Source organism: Aotus nancymaae, unplaced genomic scaffold, assembly GCF_030222135.1.
Source record: "Aotus nancymaae isolate 86718 unplaced genomic scaffold, 86718_ANA_hifiasm-v0.15.2.pri h1tg000053l, whole genome shotgun sequence".
Lineage (NCBI taxonomy): Eukaryota > Metazoa > Chordata > Mammalia > Primates > Aotidae > Aotus > Aotus nancymaae.
Genome location: NW_026988467.1, coordinates 10,399,156 through 10,422,802, shown reverse-complemented (window position 1 = coordinate 10,422,802; position 23,647 = coordinate 10,399,156). Strand labels below are relative to the sequence as shown.

General features: G+C 55.0%; 1 protein-coding gene across 1 annotated transcript; it reads right to left on the bottom strand.

Annotated features, from left to right (window-relative positions):
• Positions 1-4,745: 4,745 nt before the first annotated feature.
• Positions 4,746-21,846, bottom strand: LOC110567623 (ATPase family AAA domain-containing protein 3-like). Its single transcript, XM_064363698.1, has 11 exons — positions 21,642-21,846; positions 16,407-16,483; positions 15,068-15,169; positions 14,682-14,747; positions 13,830-13,899; positions 12,585-12,750; positions 12,273-12,342; positions 9,956-10,111; positions 9,477-9,658; positions 7,844-7,952; positions 4,746-4,892 (listed from the first exon to the last, which is right to left on the bottom strand). The coding sequence occupies exons 1-11, from the start codon at positions 21,844-21,846 to the stop codon at positions 4,746-4,748; spliced, it is 1,350 nt and encodes a 449-aa protein (XP_064219768.1).
• Between the last annotated feature and the right edge of the window lie 1,801 nt (positions 21,847-23,647).

The window sequence follows — 23,647 nt, the reverse complement described above, 5'->3', positions numbered from 1 at the left end:
CAAAAGGTGGCCATGGCCAAGCAAGGTGGCTCACACCTATAATCCCAACACTTTTCGAGGCCAAGGCGGGCGGATCACCTGAGGTCAGGAGTTCGAGACCAGCCTGGCAAACAGGTTGAAAGCCTGTCTCTACTAAAAATTAGGCCAGGCTCAGGGTCTCATGCCTGTAATCCCAGCACTTTGGCAGACCGAGACAGAGTGAGACTCCGTCTCAAAAAGCAAAAAAAGAAAGAAATTAGCCAAGCATGGTGGCGGGTACCTATAATCCCAGCTAGTTGGGAGGATGAGGCATGAGAATCCCTGAGCCAGAGAGTCAGAGGTTGCAGTGAACGGAGATCGCCACTGCACTCCAGCCTGGCAACAGAGGGAGACTCCATCTCAAAAAAAATCAAAACAAAACACAAAAATTAGCCAGGCGTGGTGGTGGGTGCCTGTAATCCCAGCTACTCAATAGGCCGAGGCAGGAGAATGGGAGGTGGAGGTTGTGGTGAATCAAGATCATGGCCATTGCACTCCAGCCTGGGTGACAAGAGCGAAACACCGGCTCAGAAAGAACAATTTGTGTACAAACTAAATTTTAGGCTTATTAAACTTGGCCTGAGTAGTTCTATAAAGTACAGCAAGAATCGATTGGCCATATAGGCCCTTTTTTAAGTTGGCTTTGCTGATAATTGACCTAAAAATATGTAATTTTTTTCAAAGCCTTGGTAAAATAACCAGCGTCTCCAACTGTATCCATTTTCAAAAGAAAACCAACTCTTACTGAACTTAATGCAAATGACCATATTGCCGCAAAATAAGAACACTCAGGAATAGTTTCTAAACCTTGGAGAACGCCGGTAGTGAGAACGGTGAGTTCTGCTGTCACAAGTATACTCACGGTCAGAGGAGCTGCCCTCCAAACAGGAGGCTGTCTTTCACTTCGGAACTGCCATCCACACATCCAACGGCTTTTTGTCAGTGAGGGAAGAACTGTTTATCGAGAACAGCCCCTCACGCAGTTCCAGAGTCAGTTTTAGGGAAAAAGAGGACCCTGCACCTGTGAGTATCTCCTTCCAGCATTCCCCAGGTAGCACGATCCTAGATAAAGCATTGCCATTTGAGTATGGAACTCTGGGACTCTGGGAATGACCATCCTCAGGAGAATGTATCTCTGACATCATCCCAGACGGTATGGGTGTTTTAGGTATCAGGATCATTTTATGTCCTTCAGTGATGGGGGAGTTTCAGTTAACATTCCATAACCAGGCAGTAAATGCCCCTCAACTAGAAATTATCTTGTCATGGCCGGGCCTGGTGGCTCACGCCTGCAATGCCAGCACTTTGGGAGGGCAAGGTGGGCGAATCACTTGAGGTCAGGAGTTTGAGACCCGCCTGGCCAATATGGTGAAACCCTGTCTCTACTAAAAATACACAAATTAGGCCAAGTGCGGTGGCTCACACCTGTAATCCCAGCACTTTGTGAGGCCGAGGCAAGCAGATCACCTGAGACTGGGAGTTCGAGACCATCTCAGAACTCCATCTCAGAAAAAGAAAGACACCCATGGGATCTGGTAAAGTATTTCCTTGAGGTCGGGACCAAGGTAAGAAAAGCCTTGGGTTGGGGGGAAACTATTCCTTGGTTGGAATATACCAAAGCAAGAAAAGCAGGTGATCCACTTGCCTTGGCCTCCCAAAGTGCTGGGGTTAAAGGCTTGAGCTACTGAGCCAAGCCCCATTATAAAGGTTTTTAGAGACTAGTTGCAAAGCATCGCTGATGAGGCCTGGATGGATAAAGAAGAGGGAAGGGGTGGCTGGGTGTGGTGGCTCACACTTGGAATCCCAACTCTTTGGGAGGATGAGGCAGGCAAATCACAAGGTCAGGAGTTCGAGACCAGCCTGACCAACGTAGTGAAATCCCATCTCTACTAAAAATACAAAATAATTAGCCGGATATGGTGGTGGGTGCCTGTAATCCAAGCTACTCGAGAGGCTGAGGCAGGAGAATTGCTGGAATCTGGGAGGCAGAGGTTGCAGTGAGCCAAGATCATGCCATTGCACTTCAGCCAGGGCCACACTGTGAGATTTCGCATCAAAAAAAAAAAGGCGGAGAGGTAAGAGACTGAGGTCCTGTCTCTCCACAAAAAGCCCTGGGCCGGCCTCCAGTCTCTTTCCCGGCAGGCATTGGGCACGCTTGTGTCTTTTCTCAATCTCTGTATTTGAATAGCCAGTTTAATTTAACTTGGCTTCCTTTTATTTATTTTGAGATGCAGTCTTGCTCTGTCACCCAGGCTGGAGTATACTGGTGCAATCTCGGCTCATTGCAACCTCCAGATCCTGGGATCAAGTGATTCTCCTGCCTCAGCCTTTTGAGTAGCTGGGATTACAGTTGTGTGCCACCAAGCCCAGCGAATTTTTGTATTTCTAGTAGAGACGCGATTTCACCATGTTAGCCAGGATGCTGTCCATCTCCTGACCTCGTGATCACCTGCCTCGACCTCCCGAAGTGCTGGGATTACAGGCATGAGCCACCACACCTGACCTAACTTGGCTTCATTTTAGAAACAAAGTATTGATGCTGTCTTAAGAGAGGCAATTGCTTTAAAGTGGAATTGAGACCAGGCTCGGGGGCTCATGCTTGTAGAGGCGGGAAAATCTCCTGAGGCCAGGAGTTCGAGACCAGCCTGGGCAACACAGCAAGACTCAGTCTCTACAACAAATGTTTTAAATTAGTGGGGTGTGGTGGTGCATGCCTTTCGGGCTAATTAGGGCCAAGTAGGGAATGGCTACTGGACAGGCTGAAACAGGAGGATCACTTGAGCCTGGGAGGTTGAGTCCACAGTGAGCTGTAATCACACCACTGCACTCCAGCCTGGCTCAGAGTAAGAGCCTGTTTCTAAAAGGAAAATGAGGGAGGGAGAGAGAAATTGAGAGAGCGAGCAGAGGTAAAGCGCCTCCTCCAAGCACTGCAGCTCCCAGGGGTCTGCTCTCTGATGGACCCGTACAATGCCCAGGGTCCTCTTCTGTTTACTGCTCAAACTGACACCCCACACCCTTCCTAAAGACACAAAGTTAAGAAAACATTTTATGTTATTGATGTATATGAGGTTCTGTGCCGTTTCCCTGGTGGGATTCCCCTTGACCACCCCTACAGACTGCCCTGCCCCAAAAGCAAAGTTTTTCTGTCTGAGAGAGTCCTCCAGGACTGAAGACCTGGAGGAGTGACCGTGCAGGTTCAAGACGCGGGTGGACAGCCTGGCCTCCAGCCTGACCTTGAGCCAAGGCAGAATCCCAGCTGCCTCCGGAGGCTGGGCCCACAGGAACAGGACTGGAGTCCCAGAGGAGGCCCCACCCAGGCAGTGGGTAGAGCGCTCTGCCCCCCGAATCCAGGCATGTGGTTTCTGAGCTCTCTGCATCTGACTAGACCTTTGAGGACAGGAGCCGCATGGCACTCCAGGACTGTCGTGTGTAAGTGTGACCTTTGGCTCCCAGGGACCCGGCCCCAGGGCTTCCCAGGACCGAGGCTGCAGTGGCCAGCCACATGTCTTTCATAGACAAGGCCTGTGCAGAAGTGTGCCCTCTAACACCTGAGAACAGTGTGGTCATGAAGTCACTGCCAGCCCCCCACATCACTCTGCAGTCTTGTTCTTCTAGGGGTGCCTGGCCTTCAGGAGAGAGGGGCTGGTCCCATTCCTGTTCTAAACAACCCAGTAGTTCTGGTCGGAACCTGAGCCAGCATGGGCACCTGCTCCTTCCCCACTGGGCAGGCCCTGGCACAGCCAAAAGAAGAGGTGCCCAACCTGGCCCTCCTGAGCCACAGCACCCTATGTGGGGCTTTAAGCTCCTGGTGCCCCCCCCAAGCACCCACCAAAAGCAGGGCTCCCAGCTCCCCATAGGGCTCCCTGAAACCCGTCAGCCCCCACCAGCACTCCCCAAAGTGCACTGATTCATGAGAGGCAAATAAAAGTAGCCGTGCCCGGCCGAAAGCAGTGGCTGCTGTCTGCAGTCCCACACTGTGGGAGGCCAAGGCAAGGGAATCATTTGAGCTCAGGAGTTTGAGAGCAGCCTGGGTAACATAGTAAGACCCTCATCCCTGAAAAGAAGTTTGCCAGGTGCGATGGCTTCCACCTGTAATCCCAGCACTTTGGGAGGCCAGGATTACAGCCTCCATTGTCACAGAGCCCTCTCTGTCGTTAGGAAATTCTCCAGAAAGCTCCAGCCTCTGCGTCTTCTGTCACCTTTGACCCCAGGGGTACTCTAGGGGACGCCTGAAACCCCACTCCGTGGCAGCCAACAGAGAGACACGGCGGTGAGGACCTGTGAGACTTTATTAGATAAACAGACCCCAGCTCCAGCCATAGGCTTGGACCAGCCAGCTGGCTGTGGCCTCAGACACCCTAGCCATGTTCCGTGTCTCCCAGACATGGCCTGGGGTTTCCAGGGTCACGAATGTGTGCAGGGTGAAGGCACGCAGGCCGCAGTGAAAAGCCGTGATCTGGTTCGGGCGGGGGCCCCCACACCTGGCTCTGCTGTGGGAGCCAAGAACAAAAACCCCGCCCACCCCACTTCTGCTGGCTCCAGGGACTCAGCCAGCACTCACCCTCCCAGTGGCCTAGGCAGGAGCTGGGTGCAAAGCCTCCCCATCCCCTTCTGAGCCAGATGAAAAATCCACCTACCCAGGAGTATTTTCTAAATATGCAGCGGCCGGAAAGGCAGGGGTGAGGGGTTTGCTGCCAGGCTCCGTGAGGTGTGGTCTCGCCGTGGACTCAGGATTTGGGGCACTCGTCCTCCTGCCCAGGCCCCTCCGCCTTCAGCCAGCACATCTTCTGCTGGTGCTGCTGGACAGCGTACTGCACGCATGCGTCCACCATGGCCTCAGAGAGGACTCTGTCCTCAGAGGCATATGCCATGGCCTAGCGGGGAGAGAGGGAGCTGAGAAAGGCCGACATGGGAACCCCGCATCCAATGTACACCACAGCCCAGAGGCAGGGAGGGGCCAAGCCAGGAGCGCCAGGACAGCCTCGGGGTGAAACACAGGCTTCCCGCACCTCGGCAGAGCCCAGCATGCGTGTGGTTACCTGGACAGGCCCCCACAGTGCCCACATCCCTGCCTGCGTCCTCAATACTGCTGTTTCTCAATGACTTTCTTAAAATAGAAAGCCCAAGGCCGAGCCCCACTGACTGCAGAAGCAGGGCATCTTCTGAGGGGCAGGGTGGGAAGTGCAGACCCTCTGAGTGTCTGAGATGTGGCCAGGCAGTGCCCCCAGGTCACCCTGCACCTCAGACTCTCAGACCCTCACCCTCACAGGCCTCCAAAGCAGAGGCAGCTACTGCCCACCTTGGGGCATGTGGGTGGTAGCACCAAGGCCACCTTTGGCCTCCCTCACCCTTCTGGGCACAGAGCTTGGCATCCAGCATGTGGAGGCTGGAGCTTCAGGCAGCCTCAGGTCCAGCCCTTCTGCCATGGACTGGTTGCTATCCGTTCAGTGCCAGCGAAGGGCATGGAGTCCCCAAGTGAAGGAACCCATGGGTCAGGGTCAGGGTGTGGGGACCCCCACTGGGTGCCATGCTCAGGAGCAGACCAGGACACCTGGAGGAAGCACAGGGTAGGCGACCCTTCCCAGGCAGCTTAGTGGATCCCTCGCCCTGTCCCAGCTGCACTTTTTAGAGGCACGATTCCTCTCACAGGGTGCAGGGACAGCAGCGCACCATCCTCCCACAACACTGCCACCATGATGGAACCTGCCATGGAGATGGTCACATGGTGCCTGTTCCCTCTGGCAGCGCCCACCCCTCACCAAGAACCCACACCCACCCCTCACCAAAAGCCACTGCATGGGACAGACCCTGACCGGAGCCAGACCGCCGCTGTGTGACAAGGGACCAGGAGTGCTCGACATCATTTTTGGACTTGAGCTGACCCAAAAGAGAACAAAGAGGTGTGGGCACCTCAGGGTCCACCCTAGTGGCTGCACCTCACCCAGTGCCTCCTGCCTTGGCCTCCCAAAGTGCTGAGATTACAAGTGTGAGCCACTGCACCCAGCCAAATTATTATTATTATTTATTTTTTGAGACACAGTCTTGCTCAGCTGCCCAGGCTGGAGTTCAGGGATGTGATCTTGACTCAATGCAACCTCCACTTCCTGGGTTCCAGCAATTCTCCTGCCTCAGCCTCCTAAGCAGCTGGGATTACAGATGCCTGCCACCATGCCCAGCTAATTTTTATATTTCTAGTAGAGACGGGGTTTTGCCACATTGGCCAGTCTGGCCCTGAACTTTTTGACCTCAAGCAATCTACCACCTCAGACTCCAAACATGCTGAGATTACAGGCGTGAGCCACCATGCCCAGCCCAAATTATTATTATTATTTTTTAGAAAAAATCTCACTGTCGCTCAGGCTGGAGTGCAGTGGCACAATCTTGGCTCACTGCAACCTCTGACTCCTGGGTTCAAGAGAGTCTCCTGCCTCAGCTTCCCGAGTAGCTGGAACTACAGTCATGTACTAACACCACGCCCTGCCAATTTTTGTATTTTTAATAGAGGTGGGTTTCACCATGTTGGCCAGGCTGTCCTTGAACTCCTGGCCTCAAGTGATCCTCTTGCCTGGGACTCCCATAGTGCTGAGATTATAGCCGTGAACCACCGCGCCCAGCCCAACATATTATTTTTTTTTAAAAAAACACGGTCTTGCTCTGTCACCCAGGCTGGAGTGCAGTGGCACAATCACAGCTCACTGCAGCCTCGACCTACTGGACTCAAGTGATCCTCCCACCTCAGCCTCCCAAGCAGCTGGGATGACAAGCATTCGCCAGCAGATCTGGCTAATTTTTCTATTTTTTGTAGAGAGGGAGTCCCGCCTTGCTTTTCAGGCTGCTCCTGATCTCCCGGCTTTAATCTGGCTGCTGATTTGGCCTCCCCAAATGCCACTACCATGCCCGGCCTCTGCTTTTTTAGTTGTGGAAATAGACTTGGTACCAAGTGGGGATGGACGGGAACAGAGACCTCAGCTGACCCACAAGGATGGGGTTTGAGATCTGGGGATCTTTGTCACAGCGGCATAACCCAGTGTGTACTGACTAATACAGTCTCCTATATACCTGGGCTTCAACATTCAAATCAAGGTAGTTGGCTACTTCATTATCTGACACACATTCCTTCAAAAGCACTGCTAGATTTAGTGACCAGGTTGTCACACAGCCTCTGTGGACACCAGAGGTGGTGATGTCTGTGCATGGCCACAGCACCTTCTGCCCCAAAGACCTGGTTTTGCTTTTCCAGCAACCCCCAAAGGCCAAAAGTTTCTGAATGGCCATGTCTACACTCCTGTGAGTCCCAGCTCCTTGGCCCTGGAACAGCCACAGAGCTGCAGGAGGGGTGCTTCTGAGGAAAATCTGGGTGTGGGGACAATCAGAGGTCACTCCCGCTTGTGTATCTAAGCACATCAAGCAGGACCAAGCCCTCGGACCTTGTCCAAAAAGCACGTCCTTCCACTTTCCCTGACTCATGCTGTCCTGTTCTGACCAGCATTCATACTGGGAGGTGCCTCTCGGTCAAGGTGAGTGTCAGAAGCCTCCTGCCCCACCTGGCAGAGCCTGGGTTCCTGGGATGTTGGAATGGCTTCCAGAGAGCCCTGTGTGACTGTCAGTCACCAACATGGCCCCATCTTCTCGAGGGCATAAGCAGGTGTGCACCGCCACCTGAAGTGGCCCAACTGGGGCGAAGGCCCCATGTCACGTCTGTGCACAGAAAGTTCCTCAACAGAAGCTCCCACATGACACCGGTGCTGAGACAGGCCTGGTGCAACTGAGCGTCTCCACAGCAGCTGCATTCCCATTGGGGTGGGTGCACCAGATCCTGACTCACCTGCCAGGACAAGGCCAGCTGCTCGATCTCCCGGCCCGACATGCCCTCTGTCAGCTGAGCAATCTCTGAGCACTTCCTCCCGTAGTCAAACTGGGCCAGCTTCAGGCACCTGGAGAAGCAGTTCCCAAGTGGGTCAGTCAAGGCAAGGGCTAGAAGACAGGCAGCCAGGGTGACACCCCCGCCAGACGCCCCCTTGAAAGGGATTCTCTTTCAGTGACAGCCAAGCTCTACCTCCTTCCCCCTGCAGCCCAGGTGGAAACTGAACAGGAAAGGAGCAGCTGCAGGGCCTGGAGACGCCCCAGCCCCTCCTCATACCAGCCCTGCCCACACTGCCCGCTCAGCACCTGCAGGGCACACCACCGTTATGCTGGCAGTGGCGGAGCCCTGACTTGTAGCAAAAGCGTCTGCCTGGAGGCCACAAAGCCAGGTCATGGTGCAGGGCTATGAGCAGCCATGGGGGTGGGGGAGCCCAGGGCAGGGGAGGGGCAAAGGGAAACTGAAGCCCGGACAGCTGGACTGGTATAAAGCAGGCGGCAGCAGAGGGAGCAGCAGTGGCGAACCTCCTGCTGCCCGAGTCTGAGGCTCTCTTTGAAACAGAGTGACTTTTGTCATCACTGGCGACAGCTGGGATTTAGGTCAGGTACACACAAGGACTCAGAAACTGGGGCCCTGGAGACGCCAAGAAGTGAAGCAGCCTCTGCTCATCTGGAGTGTTCCTGATGCAGCTGGCGTGTTGTGCCAGGGCCCCTCATCACCAGGAGGGCTCTGCCGACAGTGCCTGCTGCATCCACCTCCAGCAACAGAGAGCCTGATGGCCTCAAGGCACACGTGCAGCAGGAGCCTCACCCCACACCATGAGGCTCCAGGAGAAAGGCCAAGCCAGCTGTCAGCAGTGGAGGGAGTGAGGGGGTGGCTCTCTCCACAATCCTGACACGAGGGTCACAGAGCAACACTCCATGTCGCCTCCCCTCACTGCCAGGGCCTGGGGATGGCAGGGGCACAGGATTTTCTTAAAGTCCTCCGCATAATGAAAAGAAATGAAAAAGAGGCCAGGCACGGTGACTCATGTCTGTAATCCCTGCATTTTGGGAGGCCAAGGTGGGTGAATCACTTGAGGTCAGGGGTTCGAGATCAGGCTGGCCAATATGGTAAAACCCCATTTCTAATAAGTATACAAAAACATGAGCCAGACATGGTGGCAGGTGCCTGTAATTTCAGGTACTCAGGAGGCTGAGGCAAGAGGATTCTTTGAACCCGAGAGGCGGAGGTTGCCATGAGCTGAGATCACGCCGCTGCACTCCAGCCTGGGAGACAGAGCGAGACTCCATCTTAAAAAAAAAAAAAAGTGTGAAAGGTTTGTAAGTGATGGTGGACTCTGCCTCCAAAGCCCGAGGAGACACCACCAGGCTGTTCTCAGGTAAGGATGAGCAAAGAGTGGTGGGACCTCCCGGGATGCGGCCTCTGGACCCTTGGGGCCCACGCGGCTCCTGTGTGAAACCACAGGGAAGGGAGTCGGTCCCCACCCTAAAGGAGGGGTCTGGTGGGTGCGTCTGAAAAGAAGGGGCAGGGGAGGTCTTTGAGTGAGGAGCCGTGGATGGGAAGGGGGACCGGGGGAGGCAGGCAGGACATTTACCGCTTTCCTTCTGTGGCCGGTGTAAGAACATACTTGTCTAAATACATTCTCACCAGGCGCTCCCGCTCCTCCTGCCGCAGCAGGTCGAAGCTGACTATCGCGTCAACGCGGTCGCTGATGGCCCAGTCTAACTGCTCGGGCTGGTTGCTGGCCAGGACCAGCATGAACCTGTGCACCGTGGCCTGTGGCAGCTTCACTGACAGATGGTGGTGCACCCAAGTCCGGGACATGCAAAGACCTTGATGTGCACACATGTCTCATCAGGAGCCCGAGCAGGGGAGACTGAGGCAGACGGGAAGGTTCTCACTGATGCAGACCCCTACGCTATAGCGCCAGACAGGAAAACCCACGCATGAAGCAGCGTGCGGGGACCATTATCCAGAAAAAAGAGGGGACAGAAGGGTGTGCGCAGGCTCTGCTCATGGGGCAGAAGGGACTCAGCCAGAAACCACCCAGGAGGGCCAGGCCCACACCGCTACCTGGATGGGGTGCCGCAGCGCCTCCAGCACTGTGATACGGGAAGTCTCCCTCACCAGGGATGGCTTCCCTAGCTGAGCCTTGACGTAGCGGCTGGCGATGGCCGTGGCATTCTTGGCAGAGTAGACCCCGACAGCCAGCAGCGTCAGCCCGGCCACCTGCAGCAGAGACACCACACTGGCATGCCTGCCCCCACCCTCCCTCCCTCCCTCCTTGAGCAGGAGACACATGTGGCTGCTCCAACTCTCTCTGGGCCCTTGGGAGAGGCACAGGGCTGTGTGTTGGCACCAGAGGAACCTGAATTCCCGGCCCCACATCCCACAGCCACTCGGTTACAGGAGGCTGGCAGGGCCGTCATAGCGCCCTCACTCAGGGTGAATTTCTCTGCAACTGGCAGCATAAATCCTACAAAGCCCCAGCTGCTGAGCAGGGCCCTGGGCAGACCCAGCCAGATATGTCACAGGGCCACACCCTCTGTTACCTTCTTGGCGACTAAAAATGGTTCTTTCTTCCTGGAAAACAAGGCTCACCTGAAATCTCTAACACATTTTATAAATGGATTAGGCCGGCCGGTGTGGTGGCTCATGCCTTCAATCCCAGCATGCTGGGAATCCAAGGCAGGCAGATCACCCGAGGTCAAAGTTTAAGACCAGCCTAACCAACAAGGTAAGCCCCATCTCCACTAAAAATACAAAAACTTAGCCACTACGGTGGCACGTGCCTGTAATCCCAGCTACCTGGGAGGCTGAGGCAGGAGAATCACTTCAACCCGGGAGGCGGAGGGAGGTTCCAGTGACCCAAGACCACATCATTGCACTCCAGCCTAAGCAACAACAGCAAAACTCAAAAAAAAAAAAAAAATTAGGCCAGGTCCGGAGGCTCAGCTCACCCCTGTTAGGCCGGCACTTTGAGAGGCCAAAATGGGTGGATCACTTGAGGCCAGGATTTCACAACCAGCCTGGCCAACAGTGAAACCCTTTCTCTACTATAAATACAAAAAGTGGCCGTGTGGTGGCACACACTTGTAATCATAGTACTTTGCTAGGCTGAGGCAGGTGGATTACCTGAGGTCAGAAGTAACATGGTGAAAAACCACGTTTTCACCAAAAATAGGAAAATTAGCCAGGCGTGGGGACAAGCGCCTATAGTCCCAGCTACTCGGGAGGCTGAGGCAGAATTGCTTAAACCCGGGAGGCGAAGGTTGCAGTAAGCCACGATGGCACCTCAGCACTCCAGCCTGGTGACAGAGCAAGACCCTGTCTCTAAAAACAAACAAAACTCAGTGGTGCATTAAGCAGCTCCCCCATGTCCTCACATGACACCCTCTCCACAATACAGGCGCCAACACCACCTGCGACATTCACCATCACACTGACGAGGCCACAGGCAGGCGCTGCAGTCAGCTTTCGGCGCCAGCACCATGGCAGAGCAACTGCGCGTTGCGTGCCAGGCACCTACTACGTGCTGGCCAGTGAGGGACGGAGGATGCGGCCATGTGTGACGTGGTGCACCACCACAGCAGGCCGAAGCCTGCCCACAAAAGAGTGAGGCTTTAAATGTGAGAGGAATCTGTCAACTTCCAACTCTCAAGGTTTTATGAGGAATACAGAATATTTTTGCAAAATGGCATCAGGGTCACCTTTCTTTATTTTTTTTTGAGACAAAGCCTCCCTCTGTCCCCAGGCTGGAGTACAGTGGTGGGACCTCGGCTCACTGCAACCTCCGCCTCCCAGGTTCAAGTGATTCTCCTACCTCAGCCTTCTGAGTAACTGAAACTACAGGCGCGTGCCACCACGCACAGCTAATTTTTGGCATTTCTTGGTCAAGACAGGGTTTCACCCTGTTAGCCAGGTTGGTCTCGATCTTCTGACCTCGAGATATGCCCGCCTAGGCCTCCCAAGGTGCTGGAATTAAGGCGTGAGCCACCTCACCCAGCCATTTTCTGGAGACGAGGTCTCTCTGTCACTCAGGATGGAGCGCAGTGGTGCAATCTGAGCTCACTGCAGCTGCAACCTCCCTGGGCTTAACTGATCCTTCTACCTCAGCCACTTGAGTAGCAGGACCACAGCTGCCGCCACTACACCCAGCTAATGTATTATTTTCCATAGAGATGGGGTTTCACTGTGTTGCCCAGGCTGGCAAATGCGTTTATTCTCCCAGCTCAAGGAGGGAGGAGCAGCTATGACCGGCAGGTCCAACGTGGGCTTCCTCTGTGCTGGGAGAATGTCAGGGCCTGTGCAGAGCCAGCAGGGACAGGACCGAGGCTCCAGGAGGCCCCCATAGCCGCCTGCCCTCCCAGCCGGGCACACGCGTGTTTACCGTGGCTGTTACTTTGTCCCAGTCTGTCACAAAGGCACGGAATCCTTCTCCAAACAAGGTGCCAGCCATTCTGCAGGGGAAAGCGGTGGTGTGACCAGGAGGGACACCAAGACCTGAGTCACGTGACAAGAGCGGGTTGACCGCCAAGCTCTAACACAGCAGCCTGGCCCTGCCAGGACAGGGGGCAGTGCCCCCACCAAGAAGCAAGCCTGCGGCAGCCAGGCCCAACAGACCTGGAGAACACCCAGGGACCAGCGACTCACACCTGCGGGGGCTCCGTCTGTGGCCGACCCGGGTCTGGGCAACACTCACCTGATGGACTCCAAGACGGTCTGGCGGTGCTCGGCCGCCTCCAGGCGGGTCTGCTCCCGGATGATGTCTGCATTCTCCCGCTCGGCCTTGGCGCGCGCCCGGGCCTCAGCCTCCACTCGCAGCATCTCGTGCTTGTGCCGAAGCTCCAACTCCCGCTCCACGGTGGCTGCCCCAGAAAGGGGCAGAAAAGCTCAGCGCCACGCGCTGTGCAGCACATCTGCCTCTGCCCATATTGTGGACAGGCCCATGCTGCCAACAGGCACACGCTAGACAGGCCCATGCCACTGAAAGGCCCACTCCACAGATAGACACACACACACAGGCCTTGGCAGGGACAGCACCCCAGGCTGGCCCTCCCCATGAATAAAATCCCCTAAAATCTGACCAGGAGACCCAGGCACCTTCTCAGGACAAGGCGTTTAAAGCAGCAAAGCGGAACGTGGGGTTATCAAGGAAGCCCTCTCTTACACAGAAGCACAGCTGTCAGAACTCTAGAGAGTGTGACGTGCCATGTGTCCAGCTACCGACGTATTAAATGCACACACCTCGCCACAAGCCCACCCCCGGTGAAAAGCGGTGACAAACGTTTGCTTGGAGCCCTCGCCAACAAACGCCACGTGTCACCAAATACCTGTGATCCCCACTGAGACTAGTACAGTAAAGACCCAGGTTCTAGGCTGGGCGCGGTGGGTCACGCCTGTAATCCCAACACTTTGCAACACCCTGGTAGGCGGATCACGAGGTCAGGAATTCGAGACCAGCCTGGCCAACATGGTGAAACCCTGTCACTACAGAAAATACAAAAGAATTTAGCCGGGTGTGGTGGTAGGTTCCTGTAATCCCAGCTACTTGGGAGGCTGAGTCAGGAGAATCCCGTAAACCCGGAAGGCGAGGTTGCAGTGAACTGAGATTGCACCACTGTACTCCAGCCTGGGTGACAGAGAGAGACTCCATCTTAAAAAAAAAAAAAAAAGGCCCATGTTCTTCCCATCAAATTAAACATCTGCACTCCTTGCACGGACCCTGATGTACAGCGCAGACAGAGGTGACTTTCAAGAGGGAGCCCCACCCCACGGAGCCTGAGAATGCTTAGCCCACTGCATTTGTAGAGATAAGGGGCCATACTGCAGAACTCAGGCCCAGAGTGCACGCCGGGGAAGCGGCTGCTGGGCGCTGAGGTCCACAAGCAGCCCCGGCTCTCCACGCCACAGCCACCCTGCCCAGCCAGGGGAGCAGATTGCCTACCTCGCCGCATGGCCTCCTGCCGCTGCACGGACTCTTCTTGCTTCTGTAAATTCTCCTCATTGAGAAGTTGCTGAGAAGGAGATGCAGAAAGAGAAAAAGCTTTAAAACCGGAAAAATACTCAACACCAATCCAGAGGTGGTGGCTGCCCCAGAACCCGAGGGCTCCAAGCGTCACAGGTACCTGGGGGTCTGCAGATGCCACACCCTAACACAGACACGGGTGACAATGGGCAGGACAGCAGACGCTGATGGGCTGACTTCAGGAGCCCAAACTTTTCAGCAGCACAAACAGCGTTCACTGCACTGCGACTTCACTGATAAGAGCCACTGCGGGGCAGACCTTTCAATACCACTGCCGAGATTCAGGCTGCACTTAAGGTGTGTCTTCTGCCAATTACGTTTTAAAGCCACGATGCCCACCACAGGCAACATGTGAACCCCGCTGGTGAGCTCAGGACTGAAGGTGACGAGCCCCAAGCTTTTCTCATGGGCCCAGGGACCCACCTCTGCCATTCACCAGTCATTTCAAGCGTGAACACCCTTGCTCTCAGCCACGCCCCCAGGAAGGAGGCAAGGAGGCTCTGTGTGCCTGGAGAGCCTCTGCTGTGGAGACCACATGGGATGTGTGCCAAGATGTATGTGCGTGCCCATGTGTGTGAGTGCCTGTAAAAACATGGGTCTGCATGTCCTTTGTGTACATGTGTGCACACATCTGCATCTCTGCCTGTACACATAGGCCGGTGTGTGTCTGTCCGAGTAGAGCTTCCCCTGCACTAGCCCCCACCGTCAGCCACCCTAGAGGTTTTGCCCGGTGGCCGCTGACCCACTGACTGGTCCCAGAAAGACACCTACGTTCTTGGGCTGCTTCAGCTGGTCCTCGTAGCGCTGCTGGGCCAGCTTGTCCTGATACTGGGCCCTCTGTGGAAGAAAAGGGTGGCAAGGACACATCTCATCTGGAAGCTGCAATCAGGGCTGACTGGGCCGGGCTCCAGGGCCTCCTCCACGCCGTCAGCCTCACATAAACGTGTGGAGGCAGGGGGACCTCCCGTCTGGCTCAGCAGTGAGGGACCTTACAGGCCTTAGGTGTTTGTGCAAGGCTGTTCCAGGGGCAGCTCTAACGGCTGACTTCAGAGCGCAGTCAGTCAGTAACTAAGAGCCCTGGGACCCACCCAGCTCCCAGTCCTGCCCCCCAATCCCCAGAGCCTGGCGGCCTCCCTCGAAGCCTCTTGCACTCTTACAATCTGGTGCTGCCCGGTCTCCTCACTTATGGTCTTCCTCCTCTCCTCGGCCTGCAGCCTGATCTGTTCGCTCTTATGCTGCTCCACAGCGGCCTCATACTCCTGCAGAGCACAGCGCTCACCACCTGGCACTTGCTCAGGGCTCGCGCTGCCTGACAGCCCCTCCTGCGTCTGCACGGGCTCCTGCACAGCAGAGACTCCATGCCCAGACTGGTGTGTGCACCCAGGCTCAGCTTCTGGAGGAGTCCAGACCCACAGGCAGAAAAGCACCAGCAGAAGCCTACGAAGGCCCCGGGGAGTGAGGCCAGACACCACCTTCCCCTACAAGGCTGCTTCTGGGCAGCTCGGGTCAGGTGCTCCCTTTTGGAGCGCGCCGAGGGCAGAGCTCGTGCCTGTTCTAAGAATCCTGCTGCGTGGACCAGGTGTGATGGCTCTATGATCCCTGTACCTTGGGAGGCCAAGGCAGGTGGATCACCTGAGGACAAGAGTTCGAGACCAGGCTGGAAAACACAGTGAAACTTTGTCTCTACTAAAAACACACAACTTAGCCAGATGTGGTGGTGGGCTCCTGTAGTCCCAGCTGCTCGGGAGACTGAAGCAAGAGGTTGAACCTGCGTGGCTGAGGTTGTAGTGAGCCGAGATCACGCCACTGCACGCCAGCCTGGGAGACAGAGTGAGACTCGGTCTCAAAAAATAACATAAAATAAAATAAAATACAAAATAAAACGAATCAGGTTGGCCATGTCCGCTCACGCCTGTAATCCCAGCACTTTGGGAGGCTGAGGCAGGTGGATCACTTGAGGTCAGAAGTTTGAGACCAGACTGGCCAAAATGGTGAAACCCTGTCTCTACTAAAACTACAAAAAATTAGCAGGGTACAGTGGCGAATTCCTGTAATTCCAGCTACTCAAGAGGCTGAGGAAGGAGAATCGTTTGAACCTGGGAGGCGGAGGTGGAAGTGAGCTGAGATCACACCACTGCACTCCAGTCTGGCCAAGAGAATGAGACTCCATTTCAAAATAATAAAATAAAATAAAACAAACTAAAAAAATCCTGCTGAGTGCAAAGAAATGAGGTGAGAACGTCAAAAAGAGCCCCGCCCTCAGGACGATGTGATGCCCTCACCAATGCTGGCGCTCCCTCTTGGGCGGCTCTGCGGCAGTGTCTCTGACCTCCCCTTGTTTCCTTCTGTGAAATGAGGTGCCCAGGCTTGGCCCTGGGCCCACTGCTGCCCATGTACCGACCCCTGGTCCTACCCACCAGCACTGGCCCCTACCAATCTCCACGCCCGTATCTCATGTGCTCCCCTGGCCTCCCAGCTCACGCCGGCCCCACCCACTTTGAGCTTGGACTGTTGCTCCAGCTGCAGCGTCTGCTCCCGCATCTCAGCCAGTTTCAGGGCATCCTTGGCATAACCTGTGGACATAGGGGTCACAAAGACCAGGTGTTAGGATATGCAGGTGCCACTGAGCGGGCATGCACAGGAGCCAAGGGACTTTCTGGAACCCACGGCCATGCCTCGACCTCAAAGCCCCCAGCCCTGCCTTGCCCATCCTCCTTACTAGTCAGACCTTGCGTGATGATGCCCCATCCCCAGCAGACAGCCTGGCGCATTTGTGGGGCTTTATCCCCACTGGGGCAATCTCAGAGAGCCACATCAGGAAGGCCACCCACCCCATGTGGACGGGAGGAGGCTATTTTCCAATTCAACAAAAAGTCAGCTGATGGCTAAAGTGTCCTTTATTTTTTCACGTTACATATGTGTTTTTCTAAGCTTCCAGTAGCTATTGTCACTGATCTGCTCTCAAGTACGTGTAGGCAAGAAGGGAATGAGTAAGAATCAAATACCAGGCCGGGCGCAGTGGCTCACGCCTGTAATCCCAGCACTTTGGGAGGCCAAGGCGGCCGGATCACGAGGTCAAGAGATCGAGACCATCCTGGTCAATATGGTGAAACCCCATCTCCACTAAAAATACAAAAAAATTAGCTGGGCATGGTGGCGCGTGCCTGTAATCCCAGCTACTCAGGAGGCTGAGGCAGGAGAATTGCCTGAACCCAGGAGACGGAGGTTGTGGTGAGCCGAGATCGTGCCATAGCACTCCAGCCTGGGTAACAAGAGCGAAACTCCGTCTCAAAAAAAAAAAAAAATCAAATACCATCCAACAAGCTCAGGAAGACGAGGGCAAGTGTATTACATCATTCTCAGCTACATTTTGTTCCTAGTGGGGAGGTGAGGCAGATGTTTGGGTGTTCTGGGACAAAAGTAGGTATTCTACTAACTGGTGAGGCCTAAGCATCCGGTCTGAACATTTTCTAAGATGACACAGTTTTCCATCAAAAAAGTTTACCATAAAAAGCTTCTGACCAGGTACAGTGGCTCACTCTTGTAATTCCAGTACTTTGGGAGGCTCAGGGGGGTGGATCACTTGAGGCCAAGAGTTAAAGACCAGCCTGGCCAGCGTGGTGAAACCCCGTCTCTACTAAAAACACAACAACACCTGGGTGTGGTGGTGCACACCTGGGATCTCAGCTACTCGGGAGACGGAGGCAGGAGAATTGCTTGAACCTGGGAGGCGGAGATTGCAGAATTGTGCCACAGTACTTCACCCTCGGCAAAAGAGACTCTATCTCAGAAAAAAAAAAAACCTAACACAGAAAGACACATAAAGAGGGCAGGGCCCCCTGCCCCCACCGCCGATGTTCCCGGGTTGGTGCTTTGTTCCTGCCTCTCTACCTCCCGCAGTCCGTCTTGATATTTGAGGACTTCAGAGTAAACTGCACCAAATACGTCATTAACTAGAGCTCAACGTTTGTTCACAGCTCAGGTTTAGTTTGGGAGGTAACTGACACAGGTGTGAAGCACCGTTGTGAGCACGTGCTGCATTCTGACAGGCAGCGATGCTTTAGCGTTTGTTGGGGGGTCTGCTTGGGCCTGTGGTTAAACACGAACCTGGCTGACGGGCATCAGTGTCAGATTACAGGAAGGACCTTGGGACCCAACCTCCCGGGGCCCCAGTGACCAGAGAACAGACGACACAGGGACCTGCCTCTCAGGGGAGACAGTGCCAAGACAACGGGTTTGGCTGCTGAGCTCAGGAAGCCAAGGGCTGGAGCGACCCCGGGGCCCTCAACCACTCTCACTCTGACCCGGAGGGGGCCGAGGGTGTGAAGTTTTCCAGGATCTTGCCCTAGAGTAGTGGACAGGAATGCGGGCATCACAGTGCGACACTCTGCCTATTTCCTTCCTAAGTGACCGTTGGCTGGATGAAACTGAGGCCACTCCCTCCCCTGAAAATGGTTCATTGACAGTTTCCACCCCCACTGACTCTGGGGAGGATGAGAGGAGAAAGAGCAGGTCTGGTGCCCCTGAGGCCTCTCGGTTATTATAATGAGAACAATCATTCACCACCTGGGAGCTACCCTGTGCCAGGGAAGTATGTCCCAGTGCATGAATTAAGCACCCATTGAATACAAGGGCCTCCTCCGGGCAACCCCCTCTGTGGAGCGCAGGGCAAGCGCTGGCGCTCACAGACAGTTCTGAGCCAATGTGCTGCTCTGGCTTCAAAGAAAAGGCCAGAGGGAAAGTCATGGAAGATCCTGGGAACGAGGCAGCGTGGGGCTAGCCTCAAGGGGCCAGTTAATAACAAAAAGCTGCCTGTTCGCCTGGAGAGCAGAAAGGCCAAAGCAAAAGGCTGTGGCTGAATCCCGGCGACCCTGCCTCCAGAAAAAAGGCAGAGGAAGCCAGGAGCGTCCGGAAGGGACAGGCTAGCAGAGGGGCTACCAGGCAGACGGGCAGGGCAGAGAGCAGGCTGGAAAAAAAAAAAAAAAAGAGGTCTAGCATGGAAAGGGGGCGGCAAACTGTGGAGAAACCTCACTCACCAGCCAGCAGGGAGGCCAGGAAGAAGGGAAGGAATAAAAATGAGAAAGCCTACACCTGATACAGAATCCACAGCAAACAAAGACTGATGGAGGGACCTCCCCAAAGCGCACCTGGAGACCCTGCTGCAGGCCCCACTCAACCACAGAGAGGGCAGCCAAGGCACTGGCAACCTGAGCAGAGAAGAGGACGGGGCAGGAGCTCTGAGGCAGCCAGGACTGACAACTTACAGGCACAATGGGGAGGAGACCCTCAACTGCCTGAGGCTGCTCACACAGGCCTGTGCCACCGCAGGGGGCCGCAGGTTGATAACTAAACTTCAGCTTCTGAAAGTGGGAGAAGTTTGAATCTCTAGATGACGTTAGTGGGCGAAAACACCCAGGAGATAAGATAGAAAGGAACCCTCCAAATAAGCCTGCGACAAGAAAAGTCCACAGTCCTCCGAGGTGCCCTGAAGTCCAGCCATTGATTCTCACCCTAACCTGATTGATCATTAAAATTACCAGGCAAGGCCAGGAGCAGCGACTCATGCCCGTAATCCCAACACTTTAGGAAGCCAAGGCAGGCGAATCATCTGAGGCCAGTCTGGCCAACATAATAAAACCCTGTCTCTACTAAAAACACAAAAATTAGCCAGGTGTGCTGGCAGGCACCCGTAATCCCAGCTACTCGGGAGGCCGAGACAGGAGAATTGCTTGAACCAGGAGGCGGAAGTTGCAGTGAGCTGAGATGGTGCCACTGCACTCCAGCCTGGTTGGCAGAGCCAGACTCCGTCTCAAAACAAAAAAAATTACCGAGCAAGCCTGTAGTCCCCTCTACTCAGGAGGCTGAGGCAGTTGCATGGCTTTTACCCAGGAGGTCAAGACCAGCCTGGGCAACAAAGAAAGACCCCACCTCTTAAAAACAGAACATGCAGGGGCAGTGGTGCCCAGCTAGGACTATCGATGTTGTCCAGGGCTTGGGCTCAAACCTGAATGTTTCTCTGCAGTTATGAGACTCAGCAGGGCCTAGAGACCTCTGCTCAGCATCTTTCCATAGAAGAACCACAAGTGCCAGGCGTTCCCTTCCTTACACGGAAAAACTCTTCTTTTATCTGCTTCACACCAAACTGCCTCACACAGGGGATTCCCTAAAGGATATTCTTTTTTTTTTTTTTAAGACGGGGTTTCACCATGTTGGTCAGGCTGGTCTTGAACTCCCGACCTCAGGTGATCCGCCTGCCTTGGCCTCCAAAGTGCTTGGATTACAGGCATGAGCCACCACGCCCAGCCCCCTAAGGGATATTCTTTTGGAAAAGGAACCCCTACTAAAACAAAAGTTGAGAACTGCTGGGCGTTGTGGTTCACGCCTGTAATCCCAGCACTTTGGGAGGCTGAGGTTGGTGGATCACCTGAGGTCGGGAGTTCGAGACCAGCCTGACCAGCACGGAGAAACCAAGTCTCTACTAATAAAGTACAAAATTAGCTGGGCATGGTGGCGCATGCCTGTAATCCCAACTACTCAGGAGGCTAAGGCAGGAGAATCGCTTAAACCCAAAAGGCAGAGTTGAGGTGGGCCATGATCAAGCCACTGCACTCCAGCCTGGGGAACAAGAGGGAAACTTTGTCTCAAAAAAAAAAAAAAAAAAGTTGAGAACCACTATATTCCTTCCATCAACACTTTCTACATTGCTAGCTCTGAGACATTTAAACTACACTGTGATACAAATCGTTAAAGCCACACTAGAGAGGAAAGTTTAGGAAAGAGACTCTAGCTTAGGGAAGGTGCAGTCACTGCTCACACCTTGAGAGCCTGGGGTCAGGGATTTACTCAAGCTGGACAGAGCAGCCTGGTCTGTGGCTTCACAGACCCCGCCGTGCAAATGCTAACGTCTTCCATCAGTAACGTAAATCTGCTAGGCTCTCTCGTTACAACCAAGTAACCCTTAGGCCGAGTGCGATGGCTCACCCCTGTAATCTCAGCACTTTGGGAGGCCGAGGCGTACGGATCATGAGGTCAGGAGTTGGAGACCAGCCTGACCAACACAGTGAAACCCCGTTTCTAGTAAAAACAGAAGAAAATTAGCCGGGCGTGGTGTCGGGCACCTGTAATCCCAGCTACTCGGGAAGCTGAGGCAGGAGAATCCTTTGAACGCGGGAGGCGGAGGTTGCAGTGAGCCTCTCGAGATGGTGCCATTGCACTCCAGCTTGGGCAACAGTGCAAGACTTCGTCTCAAAAAACAAAACAAAACAAAACAAAACAAACAAACAAAAACAGAACCAAATATACTTCCCTTGTTGTGGGAATGGCTAGTAACCACCGAACAAACCACCTACTAATCTGGCCACACCTTGGCCTGTACCACGTGGAGACAGCAAAGGCAGAAGGATCCCACGCACTTGGCGGTAAGTGAAGACCACAGCCAGCCCCAGGGCCTGACACCTGTAACCTCTGAGCGCCACCTCCGCATCGCTTTCTGCACCTGACCCGCTCGAGACAGCTGGAGGGGTGCAAAAGAATGACGGAAAGAGTCTAATCCTCCCGGCATGTGAGACGGCTCCGATCAGGTGGGCACCGGGGGCGCAGTCTCGCCTGGGAAGTGGCTGCCGACAGTCGAGAGGCGCAGCAAGGGCAACACGCCTCGGGGTGCGCGGCAGGCGCCGGGACTCCGCGGAGGGGCTCCTGCTTCCACGGCCCGCCCCGCTTCACCGTACTCACGCGAGTGTTCCAGCTCCCGCGCCGCCTTGGCGGCACGCTCCAGGCCGGTGGGGTCGAAGTTGCTCCATTTATCCTTAGGCACCGGCCCGTCTCCCAAGCCGCGGTCTACGCCGCCCTCGGCCCCGGGCTGCACGGGGGACAAAGGCAGCGGTGGCCCCGCGCCTTCGCCCTTGGGGCCCTTGTTGATGCCGAAAAGCCACGACATAATTCGCGCCGCCGCCGGGACCCCGACCTGTGAGTGACTAGCGCGCGGCTGGGAGCAGTCTCCACGTGCGAGCCTGCGCAGGCGCGACACACACCCTTTCCTATAGGCGACCGAAGCGCGTAAAGGCCGCGCCGCGCGCGGCTCTCGGATTGGTCGCGAGGACCGTGACGTCAGCGCCGCGATCGCCAGAGCAAGCTCCAAGACTGGACTCAGAGGGCGCGACCCAGGTGGCAGGAGCCAGGAAGTTGGGCTAAGCGTCTGACTAAGGGAGCTAGGCCAGGACACGATTCCTGAGGTTGTGCGCCGACTTGCGGCAACGGCAGTTCTGCGCTGCCAAAGCGCCTGATCCGTCGTTAGGGGCGTCGCGGATTTCTGGCCATGGCGGCTGAGGGCGGCGGGTATCCAGGTTGTTCTAGGGTTCTTGACACATGCGGCAAGGCGCCCAGCGGTGAAGCCCGGCTGCAGAGAAGGGCCGCGCCGGAGCCTCACCCGAGATGGCACCGGTGCCCAGACGAGCAGAGCCCTTCCACGATGGGGCCGCGCCCCGGGGTCTCCGCACCAGGACCTCACGGAAGGTGCCTAAGGCGGAGCTGGGACGCCCGAGCTTCTCCTCCTTGGTGTCTCCACAGCTCGCTTGGCGCTAGGGCTCCCCACGGAGGGGACCAGGGCCGGAGCCTCCGCCCAAGACCCCCGGGGCGGCCCTTTCCCCCTTGGCTCAGCCGGTGAGCTCCTTTTGTGGGGCAGGGCGTGGTGGGGGACGGGACGGGACGGGACAGGACAGGACCGGGGTGCCCAAGCGGGCGCCGTCCCGGAGCCCATGTCCACGCGTTCCCAACGGCCCTGGATCTCTCCTTGATGGAACTGGTTGACTTCACAGAATTATATGGAGTGTCTTTTCTCACTGGATTGGAAACTCTTTTTAGCTTGAATAATGTTAGATATAATGAGTTCTAAATTTCTCTTCAAAGAATCATAATGTCAGTAGGTTCAGTTCTTTATCCTCCATTTTAAAATTTCAGTTCCTGGTAGTTTAAGTAAACAACCTTATACATGAGTTCTAATCATTAGTTCATATCTTTCCACACCTCCCACCCCCCACTCCCCACCGATCCCCGGTCTCCTGCTCTGTCCCAACTCATCCGGATCACCTGCTTTGACCTGAGTCACCACTAATCACCTGCTTTAAACTGGATCAGCTTTAGTTACCTGTTCCTTAACCCCTTTTTTCCCTGCCAAACCACTCATCCCACCACTATGGCCCATATTCCTGCTCTCCTTAACATAGGCAGGTGGAATTAGCTTACACTGTGTGGTCTAGCCCTAGCCACTAGGGGAATGACACAGCAGTAGGGGCTACCTGTGTCAGGAATAAGAACCCCTTCCTCGCTGGGCACGGTGGTTCATGCCTGTAATCCCAGCACTTTGGGAGGCCAAGGTGGGCGGATCACCTGAGGTCAGGAGTTTGAGACCACCCTGGCCAACATGGTGAAACCCTGTCTTAAAATAAATAAATAAAATGAAAAGAACCCCTTCTTCTCCCTTGTCCAAGTGTGCACTCGACATTGCTCCATCTATGAGACACACCCTTCTACAGGAGTAAATCGCCTTGCTGAGAAAAATTTACATTTGAGTGCTACTTCTTCTGTGGCACCAAAAATTTACATGTAAGCCAAGATATGCCACTGCACTCCAGCCTGGGCAACAGAGACTCAGTGTAAACAAACAAACAAAAAACACAGTGGCCAGGTACAATGGCTCATGCCCCTAATCCCAACACTTTGTGAAACTGAGGTGGGCAGAT

Bases quoted from the DNA above. Each gene is read 5' to 3' on its own strand.
- LOC110567623 (XM_064363698.1), bottom strand. From the start codon at position 21,846: ATGTCGTGGCTTTTCGGCATCAACAAGGGCCCCAAGGGCGAAGGCGCG. The intron at 16,484-21,641 runs GTGAGTACGGTG...CTATGTCCACAG, and splicing joins GCGGGAGCTGGAACACTCGC to GTTATGCCAAGGATGCCCTG. The intron at 12,343-12,584 runs GTGAGTGTTGCC...TTTCCCCTGCAG, and splicing joins ACCGTCTTGGAGTCCATCAG to AATGGCTGGCACCTTGTTTG.